This window comes from Podarcis liolepis (assembly GCF_965112155.1).
Source record: "Podarcis liolepis genome assembly, chromosome: 17".
Taxonomy (NCBI): domain Eukaryota; kingdom Metazoa; phylum Chordata; class Lepidosauria; order Squamata; family Lacertidae; genus Podarcis; species Podarcis liolepis.
The window spans coordinates 35388526-35409289 of record NC_139571.1 but is presented as its reverse complement, the minus strand read 5'-3'; the positions used below and the strand labels follow the sequence as shown (position 1 = coordinate 35409289).

At 43.9% G+C, this 20764-nt stretch overlaps 1 protein-coding gene across 1 annotated transcript; it reads left to right on the top strand.

Annotated features, from left to right (window-relative positions):
* Positions 1-7: 7 nt before the first annotated feature.
* POLR2B (RNA polymerase II subunit B) lies at positions 8-20764 on the top strand. Its single transcript, XM_083481385.1, has 25 exons — positions 8-242; positions 864-936; positions 2000-2150; positions 2301-2413; positions 2643-2862; positions 3792-3950; positions 5011-5175; positions 5651-5847; positions 6182-6301; positions 6433-6619; positions 7333-7476; positions 8399-8538; positions 8630-8741; positions 9099-9253; positions 9793-9991; positions 10514-10682; positions 11718-11814; positions 13490-13584; positions 14517-14767; positions 14850-14939; positions 16800-16907; positions 17099-17212; positions 17305-17465; positions 18499-18694; positions 20492-20764. Exons 1-25 carry the CDS (start codon positions 224-226, stop codon positions 20579-20581), a joined length of 3525 nt encoding a protein of 1174 aa, XP_083337511.1. The 5' UTR covers positions 8-223; the 3' UTR covers positions 20582-20764.

The window sequence follows — 20764 nt, the reverse complement described above, 5'->3', positions numbered from 1 at the left end:
GAAGTGACGTTTTGGAGGCCGAAAGGAAGCGGCCGCGCGCCGGCAGGGGGGTTGGAATGAGAGCTTGTGCGCAGGCGCAGTCCTAAGCAAGTGCTCCTACTCTTCGGCTGCGTTTCGTTCTTTCTCTCAGAAAGGAGCTCGCGCGCTGTTCGGGTCTCGCCTTCCGTCCCCTCAGCTTCCTGCATTTTGGTTTAGTGACGTTCTGTGAGTCGCCTCCGCCAAGATGTATGACGCGGATGAAGGTGAGGTCCCACACAGGGAAAGCAGACCGGGGGGGGGGTCCTTCATCTGTCTATGGGGCGGTTGGGGTTTCTTGAGGGAGGGTCTAATGACTTTCTTAGCTCTGCAAGGTAATCCCAGCTGTGACTCTAGAGGAGAGGAATCAAGGCTTATGACATCTCTTCAGCCTGCTTCATAATAATGTGGGGTTTTTTTTGAGGGGTTATCCGTTAAGAAGACTCCAGCTGGATCAGACCAAAAGTTCATATGGACTAGCATCTTGTTCTCGGGGTGGCCAGCCAGATGTTTGTGAGAAGCTGGCGAGCAGAACCTGCGTGCCACTTGAAAGTCCCTGCAAGTGGTATGCAGAGGCCTCTGATAGTGGAAGTAGAACATGCCATGAACCACTTGCAGGATCTCAGGCAGATCTCTGCCACACACACACACACACACCTGTTGTGCAGGAGGGATGCCAGAGTAAACCCTTAGACCAGGTTCAGTCTCCCTAAGGCTCACAGAGCAGGACTGGAGTCGGGGTTTATCAGTCAGGGAGTTTGGAAATAAGCACTTTTCAGAAAGGAGCCATTTGATGAAAACTCTTAAAAGGAACTACATACTATTTCGTGAAAATATTTGTTTTGCAGATATGCAATATGATGAGGACGATGATGAAATCACTCCAGATTTGTGGCAGGAAGCATGCTGGATTGTGATCAGGTAACTTTCCAAATGGAAAATACAACGGTTCTGATTTAGCCAAAGTCGAAACACTTTTTATAGTCTCACTGTATTTCAAAAGAAGAATATTGCACACGTGTTTAGAATGATTTTATTCCGTTCTCTGAAAAATCACTTTATTGCTAAACCTAGTGTTAAAGGTTAGACTTTCACTGTACACTTGAAATGAATGCTCCCAAATCTCCTGATATTGAGCATCTGTCTGATCACTTTTTTCATTCACTTCCTTCAATCTTTATTCTACTATTTTTTTCCTACCAAGTGCAGCTGTGCCTAAATCTCTTGAGGCTTATCTACAAGTAAGATGCCACTGAATGCTTGCTGCATTATATCAATGGGCAAGAGCCACTTGCCAGACCCACAGATGTTGCTTACTTGTTAGCGTAATTGTCTTCAGATGGTCCTTTCTGGTCACATTCTCATTCCTTTCATCTTTTGGTTTGTTCTGCCAGAAGCAGCTAAAAAGTAAAAGCTCATTCTTCCCATAGATCAGTAACTGAACATGGAACAAATGCTTTTCTTGCAGAAGGTCTCAGGTTTCATCCCTCACTTTTCTGGTTAAAGCAGGATTGGGAAAGACCTATGCTTGAGACCTTGGAACACTGCTGCCAGTCAGAATATACAGTACTTGGCTGGATGATGCAGTATAAGATCACTTTCCCCAGCACAACCTCCTTATGCTACATATTTTTAACGAAGATCCTCCCCTCTTACCTCCTGTCCAAAGGGACATAAAACATTCGGTCCTATAGCGGATATTCAGCCAGGAAATTTATCTGAGAGTTGTTCTAGGAGAATTAAAGGTAAGAGAACTTGAATTTTCATACAAATGATAATTAAATATTTTTTTTATCAATATCTCATTTGCATTATTTGATTAAAACCTGTCAGCAGATTTTTAAATTAATACCAGTTGCGTAAACATTTTAGATGGTATGATACGCACGGGAATCTAAGAATGAAAATAATCTGCTTTTTACTTCAGAATTCTTGTTTTTGATCTTATACTAAATTGTTCATTCTCACAAATTACCTTCCAAAGTTCCTATTTTGATGAAAAAGGCCTGGTCCGACAGCAGCTAGATTCTTTTGATGAATTCATTCAGATGTCTGTGCAGAGAATTGTTGAAGATGCGCCACCAATTGATCTGCAAGCAGAAGCTCAACACGCTACAGGAGAAGTGGAAGAGCCAGTAAGAGCCAGTCTTATCATGTTAATTTTAATAATAATAATAATAATAATTCAAAGTAAGGTGTAAGTCAGGCATTCCAAATCCTGTCCTATGAAAGTTGTCACTTCTCATTGTATAGAATTTCTAAATGAAGCCTTGTGTTACTTTCAGCCACGCTACCTTTTGAAATTTGAGCAAATTTATCTCTCCAAGCCTACACATTGGGAAAGAGATGGTGCTCCATCACCTATGATGCCAAATGAAGCCAGGCTGCGAAACCTTACGTAAGCAATATCGACTGCTGTTATTAGTGATGATATATGGTGAAACCTCAATTGTAGCAATGTCTGAAATATAGTAGCACAAAAAAAAAAATCCTGGGCTAAATTTGTAGAGCTACTGGTATTTCTAGTTCAAATTCCCAACTACTTGGCAAAAAACCTCATCTTTATTTAATATTTAATTAATATTTAATTTTTTTTCCATTGAAGCATGACAATTTCTCTTTCAAAGGTATTCTGCTCCGTTGTATGTGGACATAACCAAGACAGTTATCAAGGAAGGAGAGGATCAGTTGCAGACGCAGCATCAGAAAACTTTCATAGGCAAAATTCCTATCATGCTGCGATCCACCTACTGCTTATTAAATGGCTTAACAGACCGTGATCTTTGTGAGCTGAACGAGTGCCCTCTTGACCCTGGTGGCTATTTCATTATTAATGGATCAGAAAAGGTAAGAATTAGGAATTCACATGAAAAAATGACTTGCACAGAAAATTCCATGCATTTGGTACACGGTAGCTTCACCCCACCTTCATCTTTGCTCACCAACCCCATCTACCTCCTGTCGATATTATCCCCATGTTGCACCTCACCAAACCTACCCCTCTCCTTAGAGCTGTTCCTTTGTGGTTCACGTGAGCTGCCCACCCCAGATTCCTTCCTCTGCTGCCCTTCTCCTCACCCTCCAACGCTGCTGCAGTGGTCCAGCAGCTTTCACAAGGCGGTTGTCATGGTGTAGTTCACAGTGCCACCTGTCAGCAGTCAAATGAACTGCTGCATGTCGACAACCTTACCCTTTTATTATATGTAAGAAATGTCAAGAATGAAGTCCCATAGACCTCCTTTCTTGTAATCTAATAGTTGATTGTAATCTAATGGGGTTGATTTTGTTTACCTTTGGTGAATGCTTCATTGCTGAATAGAGAGAGCCCAGGTCTCCTTGAAATAAATAAAAATTAAAAAATTGTCCAGTAGCACCTTAGAGACCAATTAAGTTTGTTCTGGGTATAAGCTTTCGTGTGCATGCACACTTCTTCAGATATCTGAAGAAGGGTATCGGAAGAAGTGTGCATGCCCACGAAAGCTTATACCCAGAACAAATTTAGTTGGTCTCTAAGGTGCTACTGGACAATTTTTATTTTTTTTTATTTCGTCTGCATCAGACAAACACTGCTACCTACCTGAATCTAGGTCTCCTTGGTCCAATATCATGTGTTACATTTGCTTTATCATAATTCCTTCCGCTAGTCTCCAGCTCAGAGATCTCTTAAGGCATGTGTGCCGTATCTTAGATGAAGAACAATGACAGCCAACATTAATGTTACAAAAGTGGACTCTTAAAATGAGCTACGTCTTTGTTCTTGCTCATTCCCCAAACAGGTTCTGATTGCTCAAGAGAAGATGGCTACAAATACTGTATACGTGTTTGCAAAGAAAGATTCCAAATACGCCTACACTGGAGAGTGCAGGTCTTGCCTGGAAAATTCTTCTCGGCCCACAAGTACAATATGGGTCAGCATGCTGGCCAGAGGCGGCCAGGTAAGCAATTTGGCTTAAATCTTGGGATTGCAAGAGGGTAAGAAGTCTGCCTAATGGCTGTGGTTCCCAAAGTGGAGCCCCTTAAGAAGACATAAGCAACTGTCAAGCAAACTACAAATGCTCTTATGACTCACTCCTATCCTCTGTTGTGTTTGGCAAGGCAGTGGGTTTCTCTCCTGTTTCTCCCCCTCCCCTCGCCAGTTAGTTTAATACTAGTAATAGTTTAATACTAGCAACCAGTGGCCATCTGAAACTTTTGGCAGCTAAAAGTTCTGACCATCCGTGAATTGTACATATACATCTACAGTCTTGCATTACTCTGTAACTCCTCTGTCCTCTCCCTTCCCACCTTGATGGTGAACTTTTGTTTGCACATTGGGAAGGAGACGAGTGGTGGAGTTCCTCCTCAGAATTAGGGAAACAGGAATGAGAATCTGAGTTTGCATTTTGATCTACAGACCAGTCCTAGTCATGTTTACTTGGAATTAAGCAGCATTTAAATTGCAGGGGTTTGCCAAATAAACATGGTTAGGATCTGAGAGGCCCATTAATTTTAACAAGGAAAAAAAATGTTATTGAACTTAATTTGTCCCAAAGTACTTTGTATTTACAGCCCAATGTGTGATAATTTTTTTAAATAATTGTTTTGTAGTCCTTGCACATGCTCAGTGGAATTTTGACTCCTTTCTCTTTTATATATATAGAGATGCCTTATCATAAACTGCTTTAAAAATCATCCCAAAAGCAGTTTTCTATGCAACATAAGGGTCTGTTCAATAATCATGTCCAAAATCCCATTGGGCTTACAGAACTAGTTGCAGGGTTCTTTAACTGTGGGCTTTTCAAGTTACTGAGTCACCTGTTCATAGTTCTGAAGGATCAATTAGAAATGATGTAAACCTTAGTATTGCAGCAATGGTTTGTACCATTGGAGTAAAGAGGTTTTTGAAATGTATCCTGTTCTGGATCGTATCGGCTTTAACCTATATTTGAAATGAATAAACTAATAAATATTTGCTCTTCGAAGACAAATGCCTTGAAAATCTGTTTCTATATCCAGGGTGCAAAGAAGAGTGCCATAGGTCAACGTATTGTGGCAACTTTGCCCTACATCAAGCAGGAAGTCCCCATTATTATCGTTTTCCGCGCACTTGGTTTTGTGTCTGACAGAGATATACTGGAACATATAATTTATGACTTTGAAGATCCTGAGATGATGGAAATGGTAATATCTTGATTTTTTTATATTGATCTGTGACATAGAGCTACACCTATATTCAGAAACCTTATGTAATGAAACCCAGCATGCAAAATTGGTTGCACTCAGTTTTACTTTTACCACCTAATTCTGTAATGTCTGCTTGCCAGTACAGTCGTACCTTGGAAGTAGAATGGACTCCATTCCGGAAGTCCGTTCGACTTCCAAAATGTTCGAAAACCAAAGCACGGCTTCTGATTGGCTGCAGGAAGCTCCTGCAGCCAACCGGAAGCTGTGGAAGCCCCGTCAGACATTCGGCCTCCAAAATAACTTTCGAAAACCAGAACACTCACTTCCGAGTTTCGATCGTTCAGGAGCCGATTTGTTCGGGAGCCAAGGCGTTCGAGATCCAAGGTACAACTGTATCTGACATCTAACTTTAATGCTGACTTCAGGAAGCTCCTCAACCCTGACTACACCGTCTTTTTAATATATATGGTAGGTTAAGCCTTCATTGGATGAAGCGTTCGTCATCCAGGAACAGAATGTCGCGCTGAACTTCATCGGCTCAAGAGGTGCAAAGCCAGGAGTCACCAAGGAGAAAAGAATCAAGTATGCAAAAGAAGTTTTGCAGAAAGAGATGCTTCCGCATGTCGGTGTCAGTGACTTCTGTGAAACCAAAAAAGCTTACTTTCTGGGGTATGTAAATATTCACAGTCTGCCTGTGGGAACTTACTTGCACGTTATTTAGATGAGGGTTAAAAAATGAAGACAGAAGCCTGTAGCAATATTCTTGATTACAGTAATAAATCAGCATAATAAATAATAATAAATATTTATTATAATAAATAATAATAACAAATATTTTAGGAAATATTTACAAGTTCATTTTCCCCAAACGTCTTAGGTATATAATGTGTTGATATAAAGTGTTGATAATGTGTGATGTAATTTAAAAATAGCTTAATGTCCTCTTTTTGTCCCAGAAATCTGAATGCCCAACTCCTGTTAAATAACCTGTATATTTTGTTAGGTACATGGTTCATAGGCTTCTCCTGGCAGCTTTAGGGAGAAGGGAGCTGGACGACAGAGATCACTATGGCAACAAGCGGCTTGACCTTGCAGGCCCCTTGCTCGCTTTCCTGTTCAGAGGGTGAGTGCAACAAGTTCTTATTGTTATTTATCACTGATAACGTATGTTCAAAGGTTTTTCCAAAATGTTTTATGGGGAAAGCTGGTCCCGTCTCCCTACAACTGATTTTTTTCTGATTTCTTTTTCTACAGAATGTTTAAGAACCTGCTGAAAGAAGTTAGAATATATGCACAAAAATTTATTGACAGAGGGAAAGATTTTAACTTGGAGCTGGCTATTAAAACCAGGATTATATCAGATGGCTTGAAATACTCATTAGCTACAGGGAACTGGGGAGACCAGAAGAAAGCTCACCAGGCCAGAGCTGGAGTATCTCAAGTAAGTGTTCAATCTATCTCATGAGGCTGTGTGTGTTGCAGTTAAACATGCCATTCGTATCTGAACCCCTCTAACTTGATCAGATTATTTTAGGGGTCTCACTGAAATCTGCCTTGTTTGACTTTTTTTTTGGTCCTTCTTCGCCCTTGGCCTTAAGGAATCAAAGTGAAACAGTTGGAAGGTCATATGGGGCCTTGACCTGAGAGGAAGAGAGCAGCTGTGGGTGGCTATGGGTTGTGAGCAAACGGAATGCGACATTTTGGGCATGAGAGCTAAGAGAAAGGTTGAGGACAGCAAGGGAGCAGATCTCACTCTTCCACTGTGCTCCTTCTAGATCCACACTTGCTTTGTTGTAGCGTCAAATGCTCCCTGGCTGCTCGCCTGGTCTGAATTGAACTCTTAGTAAATTGCCATGCTGAAGTCACGCTAAATGTTGTAATTGAATGTTCATTAACTGTACGATAACTCAGTTGGTTAGAGCATGGTGCTGATAACGCCAAGGTTGCAGGTTTGATCCCCATACAGGACAGCTGCAAGTTTCTGCATTGCAGGGGGTTGGACGAGATAATCCTCAGGGTCCCTTCCAACTCTAGGATTCTATGTAACTTTCAATTTTAGTAACTGGATATTTAGCCCTTGGCAGTATTGATATGTGGTATATTCCTGGATCTCGTGAGGAAGCCTAAAAATGTCCTCTTGTTGCACCTCTGAAGGTATTGAACCGTCTCACCTTTGCATCTACGCTTTCCCACTTACGTCGTTTGAATTCCCCTATTGGCAGAGATGGCAAACTAGCAAAGCCCAGACAACTGCACAACACCTTGTGGGGAATGATTTGTCCTGCCGAAACACCGGAGGTAATGTGGAGATAGGATTGAAAACAAAGCATTCCGTGTGCTTCAGTGTTTTTCATCTATGCAATGGCAGTTGGTTTCATTTTTAGACTTCATAAAGAAATTTGATAAAGCCGGTGGTTTAGGGGAAAGCAATTTAGGAAGCCCTTGTGGTTCTCATAAGCTTATTAGGCTCCCAGTATGTTCCCAAGAACAATTCAAAGTGTTGGTGCTGACCTTTAAAGCTCTAAACTGCCTCGGCCTGAAGAAGCGTCTCCACCCCCATCGTCCAGCCCAGACACAGATCCAGCACAGAGGGCCTTCTGGGGGTTCCCTCATTGTGAGAAGGGAAGTTACAAGGGAACCCGGCAGAGGGCCTGCTCGGCAGTGGCACTCACCTTGTGTAACTCCCTCCCGTCAGATGTCAAGGAGATAAACAACTGCACAAATTTTAGAAGACCTCTGAAGGCAGCCCTGTATTGGGAAGTTTTTAATGTTTGATGTTTTACAGTATTATGTTTTATATGTGTTGGAAGCCGCCCAGAGTGGCTGGGGAAACCCAGCCAGATAGGCAGGTTACAAATATAACAACAGCACATGCTTTTTCATTCAGAAGGTCTCGGGTCCAGCTTCCGTTATCTCCAGGTAGGGTTGTGAAAGTCCCCTGTCTGAAAACAGGAGAGTCCTATGTTCAGTCTTCTCATTTGCACAGTGGAGCACTAGGCAGGTTTGAGACCTATCCTTAGTTTATACATGCCTCAGAATACCGTGGCTCTTTGGGGAGACCTGGGTGCTGCAGAATTTCTCAGCGGAAAGGGTTGATGTGAACATGTCCATAAAGAAAGTTTTCGATTCAGAACTTTTGTGCCTTAGGAATTTCATGAAATCTGCACATGGCCTTAAAGAGATGCCGGTGTAAAAAATAACCGACTCCATGTGTCCTTAGGGTCATGCGGTGGGGCTTGTGAAGAACCTAGCCCTAATGGCATATATATCTGTGGGGTCTCAGCCATCCCCAATTCTGGAATTTTTAGAAGAATGGAGTATGGAAAACTTAGAAGAAATCTCTCCAGCAGCTATTGCAGAGTAAGTTTGAAAACGATGTTTCAATATTGATAACGTCCGTATGGTTCAGTCTAGGACAACGTTCTCAGAACCATTTTTTTCTTTTCTGAAGCGCTACAAAGATCTTTGTGAACGGCTGCTGGGTTGGGATACACAAGGACCCGGAGCAGCTCATGAACACACTAAGGAAACTGCGGCGTCAGATGGACATCATTGTGTCGGAGGTAGATATTGGGTCATAATATTGCTCTACCAAGTGGAATGCAGTAACTGGGATATTCATTGACTTGCTGCTATATTTCAGGTAGAGATTGTTAATACCTGGCTTGCTGAATCCATTTAAAACTCAGAATGGCCAGTTCAAGGACTCTTTTGCATGTAATAAATCGCTTCTCCACAACCTGGTACCCTCCAGATCTTTTTCTCTTCAGTTCCCATCATCCCTGATCATTGGGTGAGCTGTCTGGGGCTGATGGGAATTGTAGTTTAAAACATCTTGGGAGTATCAGGTTGGCATAGGCTATGCTAAACATTTGCCATTCTCCTACCGTTGTTTCTGAGCATTATGCTTTCTCATATAGGTGTCCATGATCAGGGATATCAGGGAGCGGGAAATTCGCATTTACACCGATGCTGGCAGGATTTGCCGCCCACTTCTAATTGTGGAAAAGCAAAAGCTGCTGCTGAAGAAGAGGCATATCGACCAGCTGAAAGAGCGTGAATATAACAACTACAGGTGGGAAACTTTGCACGGTGCTTCTATTCCTATCGCATTTCTCTTAAGGGACAGTGCGCATGTCTCGTGCTTCGCCACCAGCATTTGCGAAACGGTGCTGTTCATGGTGGAGGAGGCAATATGCTGTAGCACACCAGCTGAAAAGATTATTTGCCAGTGAACATCCGTTACCGAATCAGTGCTTCTGGCGGAGTCGATTGTGTGTTACAGCATTCCGTGCAAATGGGCATAAGGGCTTCAAAATTGCATCAACGCTGCTCATCTATTCTAAGTCCTGAAGGTGGTGAAAGATTTGCAGTTGCATTAAATGAAAACTGGATAGCTCTGTTGGGTAGAGTGTGGTGCTGATAATGCCGAGGTTTGTAAGTTTGATCCCCGTATGGGATGGCTGCATATTCCCAACTAGATGAGCCTCAGGGTCTTTTCCAACTCTAGGATTCTAAGTTCACCAGTTGCAAATGGACAACACCTGCTTGATATAAAATCAGATATTTGGACCTAAAATAATCGAGGCCTTTTTTTTTTTTTCTTTTTTAAAGCTGGCAGGATCTGGTGGCCAGTGGTGTAGTAGAATACATTGACACCCTAGAAGAGGAGACTGTCATGCTGGCCATGACACCGGATGACTTGCAGGAGAAAGGCGTTGCCTACTGTTCAACCTACACCCACTGTGAGATTCACCCATCCATGATCCTAGGAGTCTGCGCATCGATTATCCCGTTTCCTGATCACAACCAGGTTTGTAGAATTTGTTAAAAGGTAGACAATAAAAGGGGACGCGGGTGGCGCTGTGGGTTAAACCTCAGCGCTTAGGACTTGCCTATCGCATGGTCGGCGGTTCGAATCCCCGCGGCGGGGTGCGCTCCCGTTGCTCGGTCCCAGCGCCTGCCAACCTAGCAGTTCGAAAGCACTCCCGGGTGCAAGTAGATAAATAGGGACCGCTTACTAGCGGGAAGGTAAACGGTGTTTGTGTGTACGGCTCTGGCTCGCCAGAGCAGCTTCGTCACGCTGGCCACGTGACCCGGAAGTGTCTGCGGACAGCGCTGGCTCCCGGCCTATAGAGTGAGATGAGCGCACAACCCCAGAGTCTGTCAAGACTGGCCCGTACGGGCAGGGGTACCTTTACCTTTACCTTTAGACAATAAAAAGTTTTATCACTGGACCATGGCAGAATATGTAAGATCTGCTTGTGTGTGCAAATATTTTTTTAAAACCTGCAATGATGTTTTCCATCTTAATTATCTTCTTTTACCTTCATAGTCTCCTAGGAACACATACCAGTCTGCTATGGGGAAACAGGCTATGGGCGTTTACATTACCAACTTCCATGTCCGTATGGATACCCTTGCCCATGTCCTGTATTATCCTCAGAAACCCCTTGTAACAACCCGCTCTATGGAATACCTGCGATTCAGAGAGTTGCCGGCAGGTATGTTTACAAGGTCCTCTTCTGAAACTTCTTTGCACTGCTTCTGAAATTTAGTACTCGGAACCCTGATCACGGGGAGGGACACTTTGAGAGATAAGACGGCCCCTTGGCCCCTACCTGAGTGGGGCCAAAGTGGTTTGGCAGTGACAGAGCCCGACTGTACAAGCTGTTCCTGCTGCAGCAGGAAGATTTGCCTCGGCTGGTGGAAGAGGATAGTCCTTTGCGAACTGTCTCGCAAAGAGGTGGTGGTTTTTCTCCTTCCCAGTTTCGCAACATGTTTCCGATGTTTTCATGTCAATTTGCCCTGACACGAAAACTACGCTTCCACCTACAGTCAGAACATAATATAAAACAACTTGGGGAGGGGGCTATTCCCTAGGTGTGGTGTGTTCTATACCCAGTATGCATGTTGGGTCAGAGTGCTCTTTGGCGTAGCCATGAAGTCAACTGATATCAGTGCTCCTTAGGAGCATTCCTCAAGATAATTTTTCTTGTTCAGGCCCGTATTTCTGAGCATTAGTTTTTGCTTCTCCTTGCTTGTACTTTCCTTATTGCATCCCACCAAGGTGGTGGTTTCCCAGCTTTTCAGCAAGCGCAGGGTATTTCTAGAATTGCAGCTGTACCCTGCTTAGCCAGACCAGAAATATGGATTTTTAGGCTCACAATGGACCACCTCCTAAGAAGAGCACAGGCATAATTGTTCGTTCACTTGCACTGGATGTAGTGAGCGGAAAGCAGTTGCAGAGGGGCAGGAGGAACATTTGAGAGGCCGCTACAAACAAAATACTTTGCTTGAAATGCCTGCACCTCACCAAAATGAGGTTCCTGTTACATAATAGCATTGCCAGGATTCACCACAAGGAGTCACTAGAGAGGTTTAAGAAATCACTTCCACACAGCTGCCATGTGCTTGTATTTTGTATTGACATTCCCGTTTCTGGGTACACGATAATAGAAATGCCAATTGATTACAATACAAGACGGAGAAGGAATCATGTGTGATGACCGAGTCGTGCTCTTGAATCTCTCCTACAGGCATCAACTCTATTGTGGCCATAGCTTCATATACCGGATATAACCAAGAAGACTCTGTCATCATGAACCGTTCAGCAGTCGATAGGGGCTTCTTCAGGTCTGACTTACTTGACTTTAGACTTCTGTATGAGGCAGTCCTTTAGGATAAATACCCCAAGGATTGCCTCTCCCTATATAAACCGTCTCAGACCCTGAGATCATCTTCCAAGGCCCTCCTTTATTTGCCTCCTCCTCGAGACGTCCCGAGGGTGGCAACATGAGAATGGGCCTTCTCTGTAGTGGCTCCCCATTTGTGCAATGCTCTCCCCAGGGACGTTTGCCTCGCACCTTCATTATATATTCTTAGGTGCCAAGTGAAAACGTTCCTCTTCAATCAGGCCTTTGGCTGGTTAATATTCTGTAGCCTTTTAAATGTGTTTGTGGGAAGGGGGTGTGTGTGTGTTATTTTGCTCTTTTGTTTTAATTATTTACTTGTTTTTATACTGAATTTTATCCTGTGAACCACCCTGAGATCGTACCATGAAGGGGTGGTATATAAATCTAATTTCAGTCGTACCTCGGAAGTCAAACAGAATCCATTCCGGAAGTCCGTTTGACTTCCAAAACCAAGGTGAGGCTTCCGATTGGCTGCAGGATGCTCCTGCAGACAAATTGGAAGCCGTGTTGGACGTTCAGGTTCCAGAGTACGTTTCCAAACCGGAACACTCACTTCCGGGTTTGCTCCATTCGGGAGCTAAAACGTTCGACTCGCAAGGCGTTCATCAACCAAGGTACGACTGTAATTAATTCTCAAGTGGTGTTCTGCAGTTTCATGCATGGGAAGTGTAATTGCAATAGGACAGTGGCTTTCAGACTTTCCACCTCCAGAGAACAGTTTTTGCATGGATCTGCCAAGGACCACTTGCCAATTGTGTGTACACACATGCTTCCCTGCGTGGCTGATACTGCAGTGGCATATCCTGGTAGGCAGTCTTGGGACATGAGGGATGCTGACCAGATTTGTTAGGTCTCGCTCAGCAGAGGTTAGAGTGTGCCTCAGAAGATAGTGTTCAGCTCTCCCCTAAATCAGCAGTGGCATGCAAGATGTCTATCATGGCAATCTGCTTCTGCAACTTTCCCCTCATATATACTTAAAAGGAAGCCCAGAATGTTTCAGATCACAGTTCAAAAACCACCGCAGTAGGCAGATAACTGATGGGTGAAAACATGTGAAGTTGTCACGTTGACCTTCTTTATGTTTTCATGCAGGCCGTATTGTGTGAGGGCAGACTGCTGGTTGGCTGAATGTTTTTAATGATGAAGGCTTGCATCAAAAATGTGCTTGGTACTTCCTGAGGAGGAGAGCTCATTTTCCCAGTGACAGGAGGCCTTTGCAATTCTCAGCAGGGAAATGTCTCTTGTGCCATTGCCTTAAATCAATAAGTTCCCTGGAAGTCCCTTGTCGGCAGCTAGTTTTCTTGAAATAACCTCTTTGAGAAGGCTGCAAGGGGGATGGTAGGCTTTTATTGCAACCTCTGCCCCACCCCCACCCCTAACCTAACAATACATTTTGTTTTCCACACCTTTCACCTCTAATTGACTGTGGGGTGGATTTAGCCAAGGGGCTTCTAGTTGCCGACTCTTAATAGGACTGCTTCAGCTGTTTCCCTCAGTATTGCATCCTATTCTTGACTGAGGCACACCCTGCACCGTGTCTGTTTGAAACATAGCCTGAATTGGAAGAATGGTCTTGGGTTTGGATTTGAGGCCTTTTTCATTCTCTCCCCCTTCAGATCTGTATTCTATCGTTCTTACAAAGAGCAAGAGTCCAAGAAAGGATTTGACCAAGAGGAAGTGTTTGAGAAACCTACTCGTGAAACGTGTCAAGGTAAGAATAAACAAGGATTCTTGAGAACTAGGCCGGCAGGTTGCTGCTCAAAACTTTGATTCCGCTGTGCCCTTATAAATCAAAAAGAGCAATTGCAGCTTCCCCTTATGTTCTCGCACGTTCTCTTGCAGGGAAAGGAACTACTGGCTTGTTGTTTTTTGTATGTTATCCCTTGTAACGACAGATTAGATTTTAAACTAGTTAACCTGGGTTTATATTGCACTGGTGTGATGGGCAATGCAAATACACTTCATACAGATTAAATGCTTCCTAGGGATGGTTTCTTTGAGATCACAAATTTGGGTGAAACAGATGAGTTGCCCCCCCCCCAGCATAAATGTTAAAAATTTAACTTAGCACAACTTACCCCATTAGCCTAGCTGTTCAGCAACAAAACTAAATAACAGCGACAGTGCTGGAAGTGACAGCCCCTCCCCCATTAGTATGTCTGGTTCTTTCCCCTGCATGCATCTGGCTTTGCTGGATCATGGCCTCAAAGGACGAAGCTGCACTCAAAGGTTACCCAATCACCTTAAGAACATTCGGTGGTCTTCAGTATAACCACACTTAGGAATTGCGCTATGGGATTACTTGAAATTGCAGAGAACCAAGGTCAGCCATGCGCTGTGTGTGATTTAGCCAACCAGCCGTATATTTTTACCATGCAGGAAGCCAAAATTGGGGTGGGGGCAGTGCTTTTTTTTCAGGGGGTACTCAAGGGTGTGCAGTACCGGCACCTCTTTTTGTTGTTAAAAAGTGTGGCACTTGCTCTGACAACTTCATGGTGAGTACCGGCACCTATCTTTGTGTGTGTGTGTGTGTGTGTGTGTATAAAATCACTGGGGTTGGGGGATGATTTTGTAAGCCCTTGATGTGCTGGTATGCTTGTGTTCAGCTAGGTGGGTTGCAAGTTGCGCATTTGTTTTCCCCAGGGATGAGGCACGCCATCTATGACAAACTGGACGACGATGGCTTGATTGCACCCGGCGTGCGCGTCTCGGGAGATGACGTCATCATTGGCAAGACAGTAACTTTGCCCGAGAACGAAGACGAGCTGGAGAGCACCAACCGCCGTTACACCAAGAGAGACTGCAGCACTTTCTTACGCACGAGCGAAACGGGCATTGTGGATCAGGTCATGGTTACCTTGAACCAGGAGGGATACAAGTTTTGTAAAATTAGGGTAAGCGTAGGAGTTATGCGTGATTATTTGCTAATGATAAAGCCATAATTCTGGAGTAACCGACTGTCCTCTTTATCTCCAGGTGCGCTCTGTGAGAATCCCACAAATTGGAGATAAGTTTGCCAGCAGACATGGGCAGAAAGGTACCTGTGGAATCCAGTACAGACAGGAGGTAAAAGCAGCCTGTTTTTTTAATGCAAGGGAGAAACATGCTTAGAAATCTGTATTTGAAGCTATTGTCATTATTTTGATTTATTACCTGCCTACTTTATTACCTACACACTGCAAGCTTCAAAGGCCATGGTGGAGACGCACTGTATTATTCTCTGTAAGAGACTGTTTTTTTGCTTTAAAAAAATTAGGCCAGAATTGGGGGTTATCTTATACACAGAAAAATAAGGTATGTTGAGTGAGCGAGCGATTGGTAGCAGTGACCCCCGCAAAAGAAAAACAATTCAAGGGTGATCTTCCCCCCAAAAAGCTTAACAACCTCCCCAAAAAACCTCAACAACTTTTTAAAATTAAGTTTGGGTTCCAAAAAATAGGGGTCATCTTATACATGGGGGCGTCTTATGCACAGAAAATATAGTATATCTTCAGTGTTCGGAAACTGTTATTGGTGTCAGGCACACCTCTGTACAAAGGGAGTTCTGCATCTCAGGGGTTGCCTCAGGGTATGCTTTGTCCCAGACCACCACCACCCCTAGCTTCTGAGGGGGGTGGAACTACCAAGAGGGTCCCTTCTGCTGATCTTAATGTATCATAATTTCAAAATGTTGGTCTTCAACCTGAGAAGGTCACTCATCTAGGAGAAGGAAAACTCTGCTCCTAAATCTCTACTGCCTTCTGGGATATCTTTGGATTTGTGTAAGGTTTACTCCTTAGCTATTTTTTTTCTCCCAGAGTGGAGTACCTAGGATGGTTGGTTAGCACCTTGTATGCCTCCTTTTTGCAACTCTTGCAGCCAAGCTGGTGCCAAACGTATTGCTCTGCTTTCCTCTGGACCACATCAGTGAAGCCGAGATGGAGGTCTTGTAATCTAGGCAGCCCAGGATCTCCATACACTCTGCCCAGGCTTGCACCCCAGGGAAGTCACTTTGGTGCTGCTAATGCAGTGGTTTGACATCACCCCCACAGGCACATTCCATTGTCTCTTGAGACAGACGGATGCCAACAATTATGGTGTTCAACAAGCAACCAAAAGCTTGACCAATCAAGTTCTTTGTGAGCCGCTCTGGGGAAAGCATTCTGTAACCGTGGCAGTATAGAGAAGGCCCTACACAGATCAAACATTCCTTTGGGGGCAGGAATGTTTGTATGAAAGGAGGCAGTGCACAAGGATATTAGGCCTCAGCCATTTAGGGGCTTTAAAGTGTATGTAACTGGCTCTTAAAAATACACAGGAAGCCTGTGCAGCTGAAAAACGATAATTTAATTTGCTTCCTGTAGCAAGTCACTGTCAAAGGTGTTGGGCAGCAGAATTCTGAGCTAGATAAAAAACTTCTGGATCATGTTCAAGGGCAACCCTATGTAGTGTTACTTAAGATAAAAACTGAGTGTTCATAAAACAGAAATGTCAGTGCACAGCTGGACAGCAGCGGAAATTCAGAACAGATTGAAAGCCTGGTGGAACAAACCCATTTTTACAGCTTGTCTAAGAATCCTGGTGCACTGTACAAAAAAGCAGTTGATTCACAGCAAGTAAATGTGCATTAATCAGAATTATATACAGTCATACCTTGGTTCTCAAACAGAATCCATTCCGGAAGCCCGTTCAACTTTTGAAAACCAAGACACAGTTTCCAATTGGCTGCAGGAGCTTCCTGCACTCAATTGTAAACTGTGGAAGCCGTGTCGGACGTTCAGCTTCCCAAAAACGTTCGCAAACCAGAACACTCACTTCCAGGTTTGCTGCGTTCAGGAACCAAAACGTTAAGAGTCGCAAGGCGTTTGAGATCCAAGGTACGACTGTATACATATATAAAATGTTTACAGAAAGCAGCTATAAGTGGCATTTTCCTTTCCTGTCTAGGACATGCCTTTCACCTGCGAAGGTATCACCCCCGATATAATCATCAATCCTCATGCCATCCCTTCACGTATGACCATTGGTCACTTGATTGAATGTCTGCAAGGGAAGGTAAGAACGGGGGAATATTGAAGTGACGTGAAAAGTCACAAAAAAGCAGCATGGTGGGGTGTTTGCAGGCTTTTTCGATGGTGTTTCAAATATGTCAGATTTCACTTAAACAAGCTGTGCCTTGGAGCGTAACCCCTGCATAAATTGGGAGCTGCCCGTACTCTGTTAAACTACCTGCCTCCCCTTTTTAGGTATCGGCAAATAAAGGAGAAATCGGTGACGCCACACCTTTCAATGATGCAGTCAACGTGCAGAAGATTTCTAACTTGCTGTCTGACTATGGCTACCATCTGAGGGGAAATGAGGTACGTCATGGTCTTGAGTGGCAACAGGAGCTCAGCCATGCTGCCACGTTGCCTGTGATTTGGTTTCACGGAGTCTCGTTCTTTCCCTCCAGGTTTTGTACAATGGCTTCACTGGCCGCAAAATCACATCGCAGATCTTTATCGGCCCTACTTACTACCAGCGGTTAAAACACATGGTAGATGACAAAATCCATTCCCGTGCAAGAGGGCCAATTCAGATCCTTAATAGGCAGCCCATGGAAGGTCGATCCCGGTAAGAAATAGATGTGCGCCTTAATGACATGTTGACCGGAGCAATGAAGGGTCGGTCTGTAGTTCTTGCCTTTCAAAAACCATCATCTGAGGAGGGAGATGGGCTCAGGTGTCTAAAATGAAATGACAGGCCATTTTCTCAGTTGCCTGTGGTATAAGCATGAATCCCTTGCAGGTGGCCAGGCGCAGACTCTTGTCTAAAATGTAAGAGGGCTTGTTCTTTCACCCAATCAAATGACATTGGTAGAGGTGGGCTTGGAAATTTTTTTGGGTGGGTTAGTCATTTTTGTGGACTGACTTGAAAGTCTTTGGAAAGGAGGTTGCATAGGTGCACCCTGGCTGGTTATTGTAACCTTCTGTGGGCAGAAAACATTTGCAGATAAATCTTAAATTGGTTTGCATGTAAGGCAGCCGATGACCTTGACGTGCTTTGCACTATTTCCCCTCCTACGTAAAAGTTAACACGAACACTGTGTCAAGAAAAGCTGAATTCTGCAACCTTTAAATTAAGTATAGTGACGCGACTTACTTAGCATTCTTTTAATTCTTCAGGTTTTGCAACTTTGCATAATATATTCTCCTCGTCACAGGAGAAGCCAATGTTTTTAGTTTCTGAAATTTCCCCCGAGCTTTGCCCACAGATTTTTCACGCATATATTCACAACACAGGGCTAGAATATTGCTTTGAAAGCTCAGGGAACTGGGTTGTCTGAACTTCCTACAATCCAGAATCTTATCATTGCTGAATGTCCCTTTGATTTCCCCCTGTGCTGTTTCCTGCATAGACGACATTCATACATAGCACAGATAGCCTGAGAAAATCCCAACCATTTTTTTAGCATCTTCTGTAAAAAAAAAATCCTCATTTCTTAACTTCCTCCAGAAAGCTGGATTTGGTTATTTTTGGCAGCCCACTTAGATTCTGCTCCAGTAGTTTATTGTATTTAGGGCAGTGTGGGTATAATTTAGCCTTCTGGCTTAGAAAAATGTGGAATTAAACAAGCTTGTTTCTCTCTCCCCCCGCCCCCAAAAAGTGATGGTGGCCTTCGTTTTGGAGAAATGGAGAGAGACTGTCAGATTGCTCACGGCGCAGCACAGTTCTTACGAGAGAGATTGTTTGAGGCATCAGACCCATATCAGGTTCACGTGTGCAACCTGTGCGGCTTAATGGCAATAGCAAACACCAGGACACACACCTACGAGTGCAGAGGCTGCCGTAATAAGACACAGGTACGTGGAAAGATACCCGTTTCTCTCTCACCCTCCTTAGAGTCTGCATACAGCACTACTTAATCCTTTCTCATCCTTTTGGGTCCCACCTTCAGGCCTTCTGCCATTTCGAAACCCTCTGCAAAATCTGTTGCTTCCGCCAAAACCTTCCCTGTCTGTTTTGTGCTGTCTGCAAACCCCTTATTCACTACATTGTTCCACACGATTGCCTTACATCTGGGTTTAATAAGGGTCATGGGAAACCCAGGGCAGCATAGCAGTGCAAAGAATGTCTTGCGGTTCCACCGTGTGTAAGATGCTCATCGCCTAAGGTACTAGGTTAGATTTTAGAACTTAACTCGGACCTTTCCTTGTTTTGAGATGCATTCCGTCCATTGGGTGGGTTTGCTTAGTGCAGGGGTGGGGAACTTTTGGCCCTCCAGATGTTGGGCTCCTGATTGTAGTTGGGTCCCAACTGGCAGCGTAGCCCTACATTAGCTGGAGGGTCACAGCTTCCCTATGCTTGACTGCTGGCTCCCAACTCTGCATCACACCAAATTGAAGCAAGGCAATGCAGAAGTTGTATCTGTGTATCAGTCGTGTGCTGAGTGAGGGCCAATCCATTGAAGCTCAGCTGAGATGCGATAGGAATTACGAGAGCAGGATGTGGTGTTCAGCCTCTTCTAGATAGGGTTGCATTCCCCTAAGGCAGGCTATAGTTTGACTTTTCTCACTTGTTTGTTACTTGTCCATCTAGTAACTGTTTGGATCTGTCATGATGATATCCAAACATAAATACTGTATCTGTATACATGTATACAGATGTCAAAGAGAAAAACTACAACCAGACTTTTAGAAGACATCTGAAGGCAGCCCTGTTTAGGGAAGCTTTTAATGTTTAATAGACTACTGTATTTTAATATTCTGTTGGAAGCCGCCCAGAGTGGCTGGGGAAACCCAGCCAGATGGGCGTGGTATTAATACAACAACAACAACAACAACAACAATAATTAATTATTATTATTTTTGTGAAATAAAGATCCCTTTATATGTTTATTTCATAACCTTAAATGACTTCATAGGCATGGGAGAAGGGAAGGCTTCCTGAAGAATGACAGTGGGAGGGTGTGGTAGATCACTGCCAGTTTTGGAGACTGGATAGTAGCCTATAAGGAATCAGGGTTTGCAACCAGTGGTTGCTGACAGAACCAGCACTCTCTGGTGGTCCAAGTGGAATCTGAAGCATGCATTGCCTTATATCCCCTAAGCCTGGGGCGGTAGCTGCAGCCCTTCCTGGGCAGAAGAACCTGGCCACTGCTCCTTGGTAAGCTCCATATTAGATGCCTACAGCATGTTGCCGTATGTGATCCAGATGCAATTCAAAGGGCTTGGGAGCCTGATACCTGAAGGACGGTCCTCTGCCACATGTGCCTGCCCATCGGAGACATTGCCCCACTCTTGAAGTTAGCTTTCACACCCAGCCACCACCCCTTTCTCACAGGTGGCACCATGTACATAGATTGCCTTCCTAAGGGATGCTTGCCTGGTGCTGCTGACTTTGTCATCCCAGCACCAGGCAAACACTTTTTTAAAATTTGCCCATGCTTTCCAGCATGTCGCTGAAGCTGTTTTTTTCAGTTCTTCTGAGGATTTAGCACCCCGTTTCTGTTGCTTTTTTCAGATTTCAACATTGAGTTCTGCTGCATTTGTTCTTTTAATTATTGTGAGAGCTGCCCTGAGAGTTTTAAAGGGGAGGTTGGTGCCTAAATATTGAAAAATACATTTTTTACTAATATTTGTCAACCTTTTTTTTCACAGATTTCTCTGGTTAGAATGCCGTACGCGTGCAAACTCCTTTTCCAGGAACTGATGTCGATGAGTATTGCACCTCGAATGATGAGTGTGTAGCCTTCAAACATATCTCCCTTCTCCTGGGCGCCAAGTGATTTTTACCCTTCTGAATTTTCTGACTCGCATGCTTTCTTTAAATGTTTTTAAAATTCAGAAACCTATTTCATGGCTGAGGATTTTCAGACTGTTTAGTGTGTGAGCTCATTTTTTGTAAATAGAAATAAAAGCTTTTCAGTCATG

Excerpts from the sequence above, each read along its gene's own strand:
- POLR2B (XM_083481385.1), top strand. Across the intron at positions 937-1,999 it reads GCATGCTGGATTGTGATCAG|TTCCTATTTTGATGAAAAAG; the intron begins GTAACTTTCCAA and ends TACCTTCCAAAG. Across the intron at positions 10,683-11,717 it reads ATTCAGAGAGTTGCCGGCAG|GCATCAACTCTATTGTGGCC; the intron begins GTATGTTTACAA and ends TCTCTCCTACAG.